The 16,136-nt window shown below is 38.1% G+C and overlaps 1 protein-coding gene and 1 long non-coding RNA gene across 2 annotated transcripts in view; one reads left to right on the forward strand and one right to left on the reverse strand.

The window, feature by feature from the left end:
- Positions 1-16,136, reverse strand: part of LOC147375717 (uncharacterized) — a 284,991-nt gene that overhangs the window by 53,988 nt on the left and 214,867 nt on the right. The window lies entirely within an intron of this gene.
- The window catches only part of CLCA4 (chloride channel accessory 4), a 30,820-nt gene continuing 29,366 nt past the window's right edge, over positions 14,683-16,136 (forward strand). The window contains exon 1 of the mRNA XM_086390961.1: positions 14,683-14,936. Coding sequence (XP_086247087.1) covers positions 14,778-14,936 — 159 coding nt within the window. The 5' untranslated portion in view covers positions 14,683-14,777. The remainder of the gene's footprint in view (positions 14,937-16,136) is intronic.

Consider the following 16,136-nt stretch of genomic DNA (forward strand, 5'->3'; position numbering starts at 1 on the left):
TTGTTCCATGTCCAGTTCTAACTGTTGCTTCCTGACCTGCATACACATTTCTCAAGAGGCAGATCAGGTGGTCTGGTATTCCCATCTCTTTCAGAATTTTCTACAGTTTATTGTGAGCCACACAGTCAAAGGCTTTGGCATAGTCAATAAAGCAGAAATGGATGTTTTTCTGGAACTCTCTTGCTTTTTCCATGATCCAGCGGATGTTGGCAATTTGATCTCTGGTTCCTCTGCCTTTTCTAAAAACAGCTTGAACATCTGAAAGTTCATGGTTCATGTATTGCTGAAGCCTGGCATGGAGAATTTTGAACATCACTTTACTAGCATGTGAGATGAGTGCAATTGTACGGTAGTTTGAGCATTCTTTGGCATTGCCTTTCTTTGGGATTGGAATGAAAACTGACCTTTTCCAGTCCTGTGGCCACTGCTGAGTTTCCAAAATTTGCTGACATATTGAGTGCAGCACTTTCACAGCATCATTTTTTAGGATTTGAAATAGCTCAACTGAAATTCCATCACCTCCACTAGCTTTGTTCGTGATGCTTTCTAAGGTCCACTTGACTTCACATTCCAGGATTTCTAGGTGAGTGATCACACCATTGTGATTATCTTGGTCGTGAAGATCTTTTTTGTATAGTTCTTCTGTGTATTCTTGCCACCTCTTCTTAATATCTTCTGCTTCTGTTAGGTCCATACCATTTCTGTCCTTTGTCGAACCCATCTTTGCATGAAATGTTCCCTTGGTATCTCTAATTTTCTTGAAGAGATCTCTTGTCTTTCCTATTCTATTGTTTTCCTCTATTTCTTTGCATTGATTGCTGAGGAAGGCTTTCTTATCTGTCCTTGCTATTCTTTGGAACTCTGCATTCAGATGCTTATATCTTTCCTTTTCTCTTTTGCTTTTTGCTTCTCTTCTTTTCACAGTTATTTGTAAGGCCTCCCCAGACAGCCATTTTGCTTTTTTGCATTTCTTTTTCTTGGGGGTGGTCTTGATCCCTGTCTCCTGTACAATGATGAACATCCATCCAGAGTTCATCAGGCACTCTATCAGATCTAGCCCCTTAAATCTATTTCTCACTTCCACTGTATAGTCATAAGGGATTTGATTTAGGTCATACTTGAATGGTCTAGTGGTTTTCCCTACTTTCTTCAATTTAAGTCTGAATTTGGCAATAAGGAGTTCATGATCTGAGCCACAGTCAGCTCCTGGTCTTCTTTTTGTTGACTGTATAGAGCTTGTCCATCTTTGGCTGCAAAGAATATTATCAATTTGATTTCGGTGTTGACCATCTGATGATGTCCATGTGTAGAGTCTTCTCTTGTGTTGTTGGAAGAGGGTGTTTGCTATGACCAGTTTGATCTCTTGGCAAAACTCTATTAGCCTTTGCCCTGCTTCATTCCATATTCCAAGGCCAAATTTGCCTGTTACCCCAGGTGTTTCTCAGAGAAGGCAATGGCACCCCACTCCAGTACTCTTGCCTGGAAAATTCCATGGGTGGAGGAGCCTGGTGGGCTGCAGTCCATGGAGTCACTAAGAGTCGGACACGACTGAGTGACTTAGCAGCAGCAGCAGCAGCCAGGTGTTTCTTGACTTCCTACTTTTGCATTCCAGTCCCCTTTAATGAAAAGGACATCTTTTTTGGGTGTTAGTTCTAGAAGGCCTTGTAGGTCTTTATAGAACCATTCAACTTTAGCTTCTTCAGCATTACTGGTTGGGGCATAGGCTTGGATTACCGTGATATTGAATGGTTTGCCTTGGAAATGAACAGAGATCATTCTGTTGTTTTTGAGATTTCATGCAAGTACTGCATTTCGGACTCTTTTGTTGACCATGATGGCTACTCCATTTCTTCTAAGGGATTCCTTCCCACAGTAGTAGTTATAATGGTCATCTGAGTTAAATTCACCCATTCCAGTCCATTTGAGTTCGCTGATTCCTAGAATGTCGACGTTCACTCTTGCCATCTCCTGTTTGACCACTTCCAACTTGCCTTGATTCATGGACCTAACATTCCAGGTTCCTTTGCAATATTGCTTTTTATATCATTGGACCTTGCTTCTATCACCAGTCACATCCACAACTGGGTATTGTTTTTGCTTTGGCTCCATCCCTTCATTTTTTCTGCAGTTATTTCTCCATTGATCTCCAGTAGCATGTTGGGCACCTACCGGCCTGGGGAGTTCCTCCTTCAGTATCTTATCATTTTGCTTTTTCATACTGTTCATGGGGATCTCCAGGCAAGAATACGAAGTGGTTTGCCATTCCCTTCTCCAGTGGAACACTTTCTGTCACACCTCTTCACCATGACCTGCCCATTTTGGGTGTCCCCACATGGCATGGCTTAGTTTCATTGAGTTAGACAGTCTGTGGTCCACATGATCAGATTGACTAGTGTTCTGTGAGTATGGTTTCAGTGTGTCTGCCCTCTGATGCCGTCTTGCAACACCTACCGTCTTACTTGGGTTTCTCTTACCTTGGACATGGGGTATCTCTTCACGGTTGCTCCAGCAAAGCACAGCCGCTGCTCCTTACCTTGGATGAGGGGTATCTCCTCATGGCTGCCCCTCCTGACCTTGAACGTGGAGTAGCTCCTCTTGGCCCTCCTGCACCCACCCCCATTGCATATATACACTGTATCTTCTTTATTCAGTCTTTTCTCAATGGACATTTATGTGACTTCCATGTCTTGGCTATTGTAAACAGCGCTGCTATGAGCATTGAGGTGCAAGTATCTTTTTGAATTATGCTTTCCTCCAGATATATGCACAGCAGTGGGACTGCAGGATCATATGGTAAGGCTATTTTTAGTTTCTTAAGGAACCTGCATACTATTCTCCATAGTGACTGTACCAATTTACATTCCCATCAACAGTGTAATAGGGTTTCTTCTTCTCCATACTTTCTCCAGTATTTACTGTTTGTAGACATTGATAGCCATTCTCTCTCTATATATATATATATACACACACACACACACACACAAACATATCCATCCCTATATTAGTGAAGTCTACTTGCAGACAGGTAGAACTAAGCCAACTGACCCAGACAAGGTGGTCAATAAATATTTTTAGAATAACAGTACAGGGAATGTTAATAGCATTTTCATTTATCAGGCATAATTAAAATCCTACATTAACTATTTTTCCTTTTTACTTTTCAGAAAAAAAATTTTTTAAGTTTCCACTTTAGATCTAGTATTTTTCATCATGTAGGCAAGGTTTCATATTCAGGAAACACTTTGTATTTAATTCAATTTCCTATATACTTTCCTTATCTACACTGACAGTAAGGCTAGGAACCAGGAAATAAGGGGAAAATCCTGATGACTCACAAAATTGTTAGGAGGTACTATTCTCAACATGGCTATTAACTTCAGAATTGAGCATCAGTCAAATTTGCTATCAATGTACAGAGTTTATTGCCTAGCTTCCTTGTTTGTTTTAGTTTTTCTGTTTTAATAATGGATAGTATGTGGAGAAGGCAATGGCAACCCACTCCAGTGTTCTTGCCTGGAGAATCCCAGAGATGGGGGAGCCTGGTGGGCTGCTGTCTATGGGGTCACACAGAGTTGGACACGACTGAAGTGACTTAGCAGCAGCAGCAGCAGCAGTATGTGGATCAAATTTGCTAATATAGCATGACCTAGTTGTCTAGTTAGCTTTCTATTTTGTTATGAGATAGTATAGTATCTATGTGGAAACAGGTATCAGATATGCATACCTGGTAGTGAATCAGCAGTCCTGATTAATAAACAGTGACAAAGGTAACCAAGAACAGAAGCTCCTAAGTACTAGGTTCACTCAATTTCCTCATCTGAGAATGAGGTTAGAGAAGTGCTGTGAGCAACCCCATTGCTTAGCAACGACAAAAATAATAAAATAATTGTTACCAAATTAAATATACATATATAGTATTTATATATACATATTATTTGTAAAGTGTAATGACATGTATACACTGATGTACCATTTCATGAACTATAAATAGGCACTGATTTTCTAGAAAGCAATTGGCAATGTCAAAAGCCATAAAAATCTCCACTTGACACATTAGTTTACAAACAGTATCTATCATAATGAAATAAATAAACTCACCAACAAAGTTATTCACAGCAGCATTCTCTGAAAGATACCGAAATTGGAAATAATATCAATGTAATTGTAAATGTTATTGTATTCATGTGATGAAATTTTATTCATTTTGGTTAATGAAATATTGATATAAAAATGCTTTAAAAATACATATCCTCTGACTAGTAACCAAACATTGGCCAAGTTATCTCTCTGTACTAAAGCTTTTTTATATGTGGTATAAAATGAAAACATCATAGGACTGATGTGAAGATTAACTGAATGAGTATAAGATGAGTGGTTAGAACAGGGTCCAACACAGAAGAATCACTAAGTCAATATTCGTTATCTCATCAGCTACGTCGTCATCTTCATTCTCTTTCCAAAACAGTCTTTTGGTAGAATGCTCATAATATGTCTATTTTTTAAAGGTTTACAAAATTGAAAACATATATATATGAAATGAGGAAAATGGAGAACATACAGTTCTGCTGTATATGGACAACATCTTAGCAGCATTTTCACTTCTGGCCACTGCACACACAGTTCTACAGAGATTAGCAAATTTCCAAGAACCTTGTATTGGTCTCCAGAGTGGTACCCAAAGTTGATCTACAGAATGATGGTCCTGAGTGTGCAACTAAACTAATTCTGATATGACATAGGAGATGTCACAGAAAGGTAAGCTCAAACACACTCAAAGAGGAAAAGCAAATGAGCTTTCTTCTATCCCTGGTGGCTCAGACGGTAAAGAATCCGCTTGCAGTGTGGGGTGGGTTCGAACCCTGAGTTGGGAAGATCCCCTGGAGGAGGGCATGGCAACCCACTCCAGTATTCTTGCCTGAAGAATCCCCATGGACAGAGGAGCCTGGTGGGCTATAGTCCATGGGGTGGCAGAGTCAGACATGACTGAGCAACTAAGCACACACACAGCAAATGGGCTTTCTTCTCTCTCTTTTCCCATAACAGATTACCATATTAATTTATCTGAAATTGATTTCTAAAAAAATTTTAAATCTGGCACTTCCCTTCTGTGGAAGTACTTGTGTGCCTCAATAAAAATTTGTCCTGTGGATAAAGACTGGAATATATGAACCTGGTGTCCACTGGAAGACATTCATTAAAGACTCCTGGAGACCTGCACTCACTCTTGTGCCCCATTACATTACCCAAGTTATCTTCAATATATTCTATTCAATATATTCTCTTTTAGAAAGAAAGGCCTGAAAAGAGTTAAAATTAAGTTTTCTTTTTTTATTTTTTTTTTCTTTTTTATTTATTTATTTATTTTTTTTTATTCTTCCAATTTTATTTTATTTTTAAACTTTACATAATTGTATTAGTTTTGCCAAATATCAAAATGAATCCGCCACAGGTATACATGTGTTCCCCATCCCGAACCCTCCTCCCTCCTCCCTCCCCATACCATCCCTCTGGGCCGTCCCAGTGCACCAGCCGTTTTCAAACTAAATGAATTAGGCTCTGGTTATCTGGGAAGTTCGATGACAGTATATATTCCTGATTGATGCCAGATACTCAAGGCTTTCAGACACCCATATCAAGTAGTATCACAGAATATCAGATGAACTGAGCCTAGTTCTTCCAGAACAGCCTATATAGCAGCCTAATGCATTGGCCAACCAGGATTTTTTCACCTTGGGACCATCTCAGACTTTAGGAAATCATCCCCCAGATATTTTCAGAATCTGACCTAGGTATACAAAGTTGTCAGCAAAACTAATTCTGTATTGGTTCCTGGATAATGTACAATGGGGCTGGTTTTGAGTTCTCTTCGGGCTACTCCTTCGTAGTGCTATTTGAGATGTACCCAATATCTTTCAAACGAACAAACATATAAATAGATTTAACTAACTTATGTGAGTTGGTTTTCTATCACATGCAACCATAGAGTCCTGTTTAAAATACTCATATAATATAATTAACACTTCAGAACATAATCTTTTTAGAGCTTAAAAAAAATTCATTGTAACCTTTGTACAAGAACCTACTTACTAAATTTTTGTTTCTTAACTATTGCTCTAACAATGTCTAAAACCTAGCACATAATATTTGTTGACTTGAATTCATTTATTCATTGAGCACAATTTGTACTGTATAATAGTCACTGTGCTTTAGTCTGGAACTACACGGTTCCTGCTGTTCCAGAGGTTTACGATTTAGTTAAGGAGACAAAGCAATTTCAGGTGATGTGATACAGTGTCGCATAACTATAGGAGTATAAAGGAGAAAATGTAAACATTTCTGTGTATTCTAAGCTGGAAGACGAGAGGGCAAGAAATTGAGGACTAAGAAGGTAATGAAAAAGTAGCTAAGTCACAGAGGAAGGCTTTGAATAAAATGCCAAAGATCTTGGACTTTAACCTATAGCCAATGGGGAAATGATGATAGAAAAAAACAACAACTGCAGGCGGATATGATCATGTTTTATTGAGAAAGACTGTGTGCAGAATACATTGGGAGGAATTAGTGTAAAGACAAGGGGTTCTGTTAGGACAGAGATTGCGTCTCTGAACTAGTAAATTATTGTACAAAGTTATAATGAGGTAAAATAAAATCATTCAGGGCCAACTGATTTTGTCTTTTTCATTACTTGTTACAAATTTCCTACCTTTCTTACGTTTTATTTTACATGTAAATAATTTTGGAATAGTTAAAAAAATATATTGAGAAATTGAGGTACAGAAGGATCAAGGAGTTTAACCAAATTCATTCACATAATGGTAAAGCTAGGGTTTAAACTTGAACAATACAGTTCCAAACCCTTATATTCTTAACTGCTTTGCTTATGGCTGCCCCACAAGATAAGAGCTCTAGTATCTATAGCTTGGAAAAGGAATATATATGCATATGGATTTGAATACCCATCTCATTAAACTTGAGTCCCCTTGGAGTCTTAATCCACAGGTTGGAAATCACTCTCCTTTGATTTGGAAATCACTCTCCTTTACCTAGCATGGCCATTAATATGTTCAAGTTCACATCTCCATATCAGAAACATTTGAAACCTCAGAGTCCCACTTTTATATAGCTATGAATATAAGTGATAACTGCTTGAAAGTGAATATTCTAAGTATAAAGTAATTCTGAGTCCTTTTGAAGAAAATCTATCAATCAGAGGAAAGCACTACTATTCTTTCCACCAGAGCAAGTAAATGAGGTCTAGCTAGGTCTTTGTATTAGATTTCTAATAAGAATCACAGATACAGGCCATTTTCTACCTCTGTGATCCTGGCCTCTATTTCAAACACAGTTCTGGTATTTGTCTTCCATTGTAAAATAATAAAGTACAATTAAATTAAAATGAGATAAAATAAAACACTAAAATCCTGTCCATTCTTTATGACTCATGAGTCATTCCCTAACTTTATCTCTAGGATGAATTGTAGATTACTTAAGAGTAAGCACTTTTTTTTATCTTCTGAGCTTATCAGAAAGCAAATACTCCACAAATATTCAAGGCACTAGTCTAAAGACTATATGAAGTGTCATATAATATGTTTTGCCCAGATAAGATTTCTCTCTCTCCCCAGTCACAGAAATGTAGATCTTCTGGATTAGGAGAAGAAAACTATAAAATATATGATAATTTGTGTTTTACACTAGAATTTGTATCATTTGTTTTTGTATTCTCCCACAGATGGAGGGGCTGACTATGCGTTGGCTTCCTTACCAGGGGAAATTATGTATCCTTGAGGAGTACAACATAGGGGTTATGAATATGCCTTGGGAATCAGACCAGGGTTTCAGCTTGGTTCTGACAACCTACTGGCTGCGTGACCTTGAGGACGATATTAAGGCTCAGCTTTCTCATTTGTAAAATGAGAAATGGTATCTACTCATGGGGTTCTTGTGAGGATTCAATGAGTTAATAGATTTAAAGAATATCACATAGTGCTTGGCATATAGGAAGTGCTTAATAAATAATATTTGAGAAATTAAGACATGATACTCTATCTTAGAATGGATTCACCAAAATTAAACCCTGAGACAAGACTTTACATACAAGCAATTTATTAAGGAAGTTCTCAAAGAAAACAATGGCAAAGGTGGAAAGAAAACAAAACAAGGAAAGATTAAGTCAAGTAGGATGTTGGTTACAGTCCTGTGGAGATTTTTTAAGGTTGTTTCCACAGGGAACTCTAATATCTAAGTTACATCTTAGAACTTGTCCCAACTTGAAGCAAAGGCGCTAAGATTTCACATCCCCTGCGCTTGTCAGTCACTGGCTAAGGACCACCTGAGAGGATGGACCCTACCACTGGCTCTCTGCATAAACAGATTAAGCAGCTCCCATAGCCTGAGGACCGTCCTCCAGAGAAGAGTTACCAGTGTGAGCCACTGAGAGAAAAGTCCCCTGACACAGAGAGAAGAGGTATACAGGAACAGTAAAAAGGCAAGAGGAGATGGGGCAGAGCACTAACAGTGTCCACCACCATAGTCCAATGTGTAACCAAACAGGCAAAATATAGCTACCCATAACATGATGTAGAGACAAGAGATATAAGTTCAAATCCCATGTTCTTCCTTCTATGGGCTTATTATTCAGAAAATTTACTTAACATCTCTGGTCTCTGTTTCACCATGTGTAGGAGGAGGAAGATAATAGGATGCCTGTCTCATGACTCAATTTGCTATACAGCAGAAACTAACACAACATTTTAAATCAACTATACTACAACATATTTTTTAAAAAAATAAAAATTTAAAGTTAGTGATTATGAAAACTAAATGAGTTAATGTAAAGTAACAATAAGAGTATCTGACATGGATGCTCAATAAATATTAGTTCTCCCTGATCCTTACAGGATCCCATATATATAAAAGAATGGATTACAGAGATCACTATGAATAGATGAATCTGTGAGTACTTGCTCCTGGCATAAAATTCTTTGGACAAACTTTCTATTTAAAGCAATTTTACTCAAAGGATTTTTTTTTTTCTCCTTGTGGCTCCTCCAATTCTGATTTCACAATGAGAAATTATTTAACTTAGGAATCATATGTTACAAAATTTCTGTGGCTTACAACTCCTAAAAAGAAACAGGTACCTTGAGTTCAGGGTACAGCTGGTATAACAAATAGCGATAGCAGCAGCAGCCAGGGGGAATAAGGAGGCACTGGCTCAGTGCTGGGAGCAGGAAGCCATGAGAAGAGGTCACACTGGGCAAAAGTCAGATGTTCTGGTTGGAGCTTTGCTACTAAGTCACTAATCTTCCTAGGACATGTGTTGTCATCCATAATATCAGTGGTTGAACTAGATGGTCTCTCAGGTCTCAGGTCTTCCAGCACTAAAATTGTATTATGAAGCTATTCAAAACCTCAACCCCTAAATCCTGAAATTGAGAGGATTCTCTGTGTAGAAAACCGTGTTATTAATCAAAGGGTACAGAAATTCAGAGAAGGGAAATGACAGGAGGTATTGGTCAGGGAAACCTTCATAGGAAGCAGAATTTAAGCTAGATATTGAATAATTAGAAAAATGAATGTGGTCAAGGATACCAGAGTGGAAAGTAAAGGTGATTTTTCACAAAGTATGCGAGAGAAATATTTATTACTGGTGGTATTAAAAGATAAAATTGAAACTGTAAATTGACCAGATTCTGATATATTCTAAATAGCAAGTCAAGCCTTGTGCCAATCTGAAGGTAACAATATTCTCTTGAAGAATTAGAGAAGGGAAAGATGACATTGTACGTGAGACAACTGGTGTGCAAGAGGAACTGGAGCCAGAAAATCTGGTGACTAAGGATTTGGTAAGAAGGCTGCCTAACTGCTTGATTATGAAATTTAAAATCTTTGAAAATAGGGTTTTATAACATATGGCTAGCACTATAGAGGCTAGTTGAACAAGGTCTAGTTCCTCTAACAATGAGAGAAAATGAAACCACCTCTGACTGTCTAAGGGCTTCCCCGGTAACTCAGATGGTAAAGCGTCTGCCTGAAATGTGGGAGAGGGTTCGATCGCTGGGTCAGGAAGATCCCCTGGAGAAGGAACTGGCAAACCACTCCAGTACTCTTGCCTGGAAAATTCCATGGACAGAGGAGCCTGGCAAGCTACAGTCCATGGTGTTGAAAAGAGTTGGACAGGACTGAGCAGCTTCACTTTCACTTTCTGGCTGTCTATCCCCACACGAAGGACCTGTTGGAAAGTAGACTTCGTTTTGTTTACATAAGACTATATAGCTCTTACATGGCAACCCACTCCAGTATTCTTACCTGGAGAATCCCATGGACAGAGGAGCCTAGCAAGCTACAGTCCATTGGGTTGCAAAGAGTCGGACATGACTGAGTGAGTGACTATCACTCACTCATTCATCTTTAACAGGCTTAAATGTGCAAGTTTCAGAGCAGCAGCAGGAGAGAGCTAAAGTACTACTTTGTAAAAAAGAGAAAAGTATTTGCAGTTCCAGGAATTTAACAGTCGTGAAAGGAATAAGTGAGAATAAGCAGAGAATGAGAAAAGAAAGGGGAAAGCTGGTCACTAAGTAGGAAGAAGGGCCAATAGGAAACCCTTACTGGTGGGATGTTCCAAGAAACTATAAATATTTGATTTTATACTGTTTCCTATTTAACTAATACTTTGGGCTTTTAAATCACAGATACATACACAAAACCCCCAGCCATTTCCTTTTCAGAAGTTGGAACTAATTTGGAAACGGGTGTAGGAGTTAGAAAATCAAAATATTGGCTAGATCAATGGCAAACCTGGACTAAGAAATATGATCTGACCTGAAGAAACAGTTGGGATTTCTAATGCTTCTCTCCAGGTCTAGAACTCAGAAACATACTCCCTCTACTATCTCCAAAACGTAGTTTGAAAAGCAGGTACTTATCTAATTAGGTATGGAGGGAACCACAACCTCTCATAAATTGTGTGCTAGTGGTAGAGAAAGAGAGATTGATTTCCAGACCTGGCTCTAGAAGGCAGGAAAGGATTCTGACCAATGTGTGCTTAGCACAAGTAATCTAGAACAGAATATACACAGTGCGGATAGGAAGATCCACAAAAGGAGGAGGAAGAAACAATATCAAAGGAGGAATTCCAACCTATTTATACCCTAAATTCTGTGTTATTAGTGGAGAACTCATTACCTTCAGGAAATTTCTTAAGGGGGAGTAACTCAGTTTTACAATTCAGAAAGAAACTCTTTTCATTTTTTAAAAATGAAGATATTACAAACATCATTCCTTCAAGGAAATCAAAAGTGAAATCATAGACTGTATTCCTGCCTCAATAATGCCAATCCAAATCCTCTTTTCATAAGGAAAGAAACTGGCTGTTACTGTCGTACCGTGTGACTGACTCATGATTTAAAAATCCCTTGACAAGAGATCCTGTGTGACTATGGCAATCAGAAATCTGACTCTCCCTGGAGAATTCAGTGTTACTCACCTAAATTCCCAAAAAAGAGGAGAATCTGGGATGGAATGTTAAAAAGAAAAAAAGAACATAAAATTAATGTCTCATTTTCTTAACTTGGCATATTGATTCCCCCTTGAAGAGTGTAAGAGACTTCTGCTATTTTTGATAAATGTAAAATAGCAAGGAGAAACATGTTTGTTTGCTTGCTTTATGGCTCTTGGAAAACAGTGTTACTCATTCAAATGTGAATTCACCATGATTTATGGCAGCCAATAAAATGCCTACTTGGGACAGAAAGAGAATAGAATAGGGAATTATTAACACAGTAAATGTAAGTTTTCTAAATGCTCACTCAAACGTTGATACTATATAATAGATACTGTTACCCATTGGAATCTATTATTAATCAAATTCTACCAACAATTTTCTCTTTGGGTTATCATGTGAAAACTAAACTTAATAAAACCCTGTATTTTGAAGCTGAATAAGGTTTTTCATGCATAATAAAAGTATTATATAAAAACAATTCATAGTAACTATATTTGAAAATTTTTAACAATTTTTAATATTGCATATATCAACCTGAAAGTGAAAAGTGAAGTCACTTAGTCATGCCAGACTCTTTGTTACCATGTTCATGTACCCATTCTACTATTTTCTTAATATAGCTTTAAATCAACTCACTTAAAAAAAAAAAAACAAACAGTACTTGGTATCACTGTAACAGTAATAGCTGTGAAATCATAAGTTTTGATCTGTTGTTGTTGTTGCTCAGTGGCTAAGTTGTGTCCAACTCTTTGTTATGTTGGGTAACAACTAAATTTTTTCTAAGCTCCTTGGTTCAGTAATAGACAAGGAAATCCAACCCTTCGAAGTGCCCTGTAAGTTAGCCTCTTTCCCTAAGCATGATTTGATTTAGACCCATTTATTTATTTATTTAGACCCTTTTCTGATTTTTGACCAGCCAGTCTCTGCCCCTAAGGCCCACATGAGGTTGAGTTGATGGAGACCTTTGAAGCTGGACCAACCAACTAGGAATCTGGAAGAGGCGGACTAGTTATAGAAGGGGATAGCTCTGAGATACCGTCTTTACAATTATCATTCCCTCTTTACAACTAGCATTAGAAATTCAGCAAAGGAAATATATGGAAAAATAAGTCAGGGCATACAATCATCTTCCTTTCCATGGTGGTCCCTTTTCAAGCTCTACAAAGCATCACTCCTTTCTGGGCTTCCAGGAACAAGTAAAAGGAGAATGTGATAAATATTTGTCTATTTTCATGGGGCATCATGTATCTAGTACTTGAAGGGAGCTTTTCCTAACACCTCTGGCAAAGATGAAGGATCTCTTTTCCAACATTCTAGCCAAGAGTTTCCTGATTTTATTGAGGGAGCAAGGGCCTCTCCTGAAAATAACCTATATATCCCCCAAACGTTAGGGAAGATTTGAGCTCCCATGTTTCTCCAACATTTCAGAGACCTCAAACAAGTTTCTGTTTATGCACCGTGATATGTTTTTATTTGGGGTTAAAATGGTAGTCCTTCACTAGTCCAGTCAGTCCATCAGTTAAAAACAATTTCTTGAGCATTCTATGGGATGAGACCTTGCTCAGTGTGCTTGAAGCCCCTAAGCTGGAGTTCAGGGAGAGGCAGGGGGAAGTAGGAAGTGAGGTCAGTGAGGAAACCAAGAAAGACTGCCTAGTATATATTTGTCAAGGCAATGGCATCCCACTCCAGTACTCTTGGCTGGAAAATCCCGTGGATGGAGGAGCCTGGTAGGCTGCAGTCAATGGGGTAGGGAAGAGTCGGACACAACTGAGCGACTTCCCTTTCTCTTTTCACTCTCCTGCATTGGAGAAGGAAATGGCATCCCACTCCAGTGTTCTTGCCTGGAGAATCCCAGGGACTGCGGAGCCTGGTGGGCTGCCATCTATGGGGTCTCGCAGAGTCGGACACGACTGAAGCGACTTAGCAGCAGCAGTCTAATCCCTCCAGGTAATCACAATTCACCTGCAGTGGCTAATATAGCAGCTCCACCCTGTATCTTGCATAAAATATTAATTCTATGAATGTAAAGTTATTCCATAATATTCCTGAATGAATGGAAGGAGGGTGTGAGATGCTACCTAAGAGGTCAGAATCTGAACACATATGATAAAACTTCTATCTTGATAAAAATCTTTTGCTTGTTCAGAATGTGACACAGGTATCCTCCTACTTAAGCTCTTAATTTAAAGATATTTTTTATTATTTTACTTTTAGTTCTCTTCTGGATTTCTGATGAGTCCTGGTTCCTTTTCTTTAGGACTAGATATACTTAACTCATCATTATAATTCCTATCCTGACCCCCTTTTTCCATTAAAAAAACTTATTATATTATTTGCCTTATAAGACAATATTGCCTTATTGTGGAGTATGATAAAACTCTGGAGTAAGCATATTGGGTTCAAATACTGACTTTGCCATTCACTAGCTATGTGATCTTGGCAAGGTACTAAAAGTGTGTGCCTCGGTTTCCCCAAGTATAAAATGAAAATAATATTCATACTTATGTTACAGAGTTGCAGTAAGGAGTAAGTGAAAGAATCTCTGCCCTGGTAAGTACTGAATAAATATTAACTGTTAAGATGATTCACTCTGTCTCAATAATAACCAACACATACCATTCTTTTTTTTTATATAACTGATTAAAAACAAATTCTATTCATTCTTTACTGGATAGGGTTTTAAAAAATTTACTCTAATAACTTTATTAAATTTCCCTTAACTTATCAGTCTTTAAAATACTTAATTTAATTTTCAAAGCCATCTTACCTAATTTGACATTATTTACATTTAGTAATCAACATTCTCTTATTTTTACTGTTAGTAAATAATCTAAATAATAGTTAAATCACTGTAAAACTGATTAACAAAATTAGCATTTTTGTTTCTAATAATATCATGATGAAATTTTATTTATTTTCACATTGCACTCTTCAGAAAATACAAAGTATATGTCTATACTGAGGAAATTAGCCAGAATTAGAAAGCATAGAAAATATGTCCCAAAAGGAATATGTGCAATGTATTTTATAAAAAGTTCTGAACTCATCTATGATTCAGGTCATTTTACAGTAACATACAATAAAACAATTGTGTAATCTGAAGTCAAGTATTTTCTAAAAATATGTAACTTTGACCTTTATACAGTCAAAGTCCCGTAACTAGCCAACATTGATAATGTTCAGGAGTATGTGTATATATATGTGGAGGGATTAAAGGTGAAAGAAATGCCCCTTGAACAACACTGGGGCCTGGACCAACTCAAGAAGAACAATGGGGTTATTCAGAAGTTTTGTCTTCCTCTTAATGCTATACCTGCTGCAGGGGTCCAATACTTCCCTTGTTCGGCTGAATAACAATGGCTACGAGGGCATTATCATTGCTATAGACCCCGCTGTGCCAGAAGATGAAACACTAATTGAAAAGATACAGGTAAGAAAGTAATGGGATTTCTTCTGTTTGAATTGATGAGAAAAATATATATATATAGTAGTTAATAACTACAACAGAAACTTCTCAGTACTCCAGGAAGTTTAAAAGCACCAAGGTGCAGTAAAAAAAGAAAATAAAATAACGCTGGAATAGGCAGTGGAAATTGAAGGTTCCAGACAAGGTTCTACCCTGTCCCACCATAAGATCAAAGACATGGCATGGGGCCTCCCTCATCCTCCGTTTCTCCATCTGTAAGTTAGCAACTAGACTTGTATGTTCTTTAAATAATGATTTACTGAATGCTTGCTATGGCATGACAGGAGAGAGCGCAGTGGATTTTTTAAAAACTCTTGATCTCATGAAGTATATATTTTCTTCAGATGATACAGATAATAAAAACATGTCAATGTACAGCAGGTTCATGGTAGTAAGTTGCTATGCAGTAAAATAAACTGGCAGAGGGGATAGGCAGTGATGGTGGGGCTAGGGTAAGGGGAGAATGCAGGTTACTGTTTCATGCAGGGTAGTCAGGGAATGTCTCACTAGATGTAACGTCTGGGTGGAGACCTGAGATGAGTGAGGGGAGAGCCCACTGAAAACCTTGGGAGTGGACACTAGGTGCAGCAGCATGGAGATGACAGTATGCTTGATGTGACCAAGGAAACAACTGGGAATGAGCAGGAGGAAGAGCGGGGGAGAGCTGCAGGTGGAGAGGTAGCAGGGCCCAGGCCATTGGAAAGATCTGGACTTTCACTCTGAGAGAAATCAGAATCCGTGGACGAGGAGAGGTGTGCTCGCTTGTGCTTGTTCTGGAGTCATTCTGTCTGCAGTGTTGAGGAAACACTGTAGAGGGTTTTCCCATGTCATTCATCTTGTATAAGCTCTGTTAGAACACAGAAGTATTGAGGGACACTGTGTACGGAGCTGCTGGGAGTGAGAAATGACAGTGACTATGAACGGGGATATTGTGGTAGACATCATTAATGTGGTGTGATCCTGAACGTGTTCTTTGCCATGAGCTTATCATAGACAAGTTTGCTAATGATTTAGATGTGTGGGGTAGGGGAAGGGAAGAGGGAAAAATAAAAGTCACAGAAGACTTCAATACCACTTGGAAGGGTGGTATTATTATTGATTGAGAAGGGAAAGACTTAAGTGGAGAAAATTTCGTGGCTGGGAGATCAGAAGTTAGTTTGCAAA

This window comes from Bos grunniens, chromosome 3, assembly GCF_055505025.1.
Source record: "Bos grunniens cultivar Pamir isolate PY7600 chromosome 3, Bosgru_T2T1.0, whole genome shotgun sequence".
In the NCBI taxonomy this organism is placed as follows: domain Eukaryota; kingdom Metazoa; phylum Chordata; class Mammalia; order Artiodactyla; family Bovidae; genus Bos; species Bos grunniens.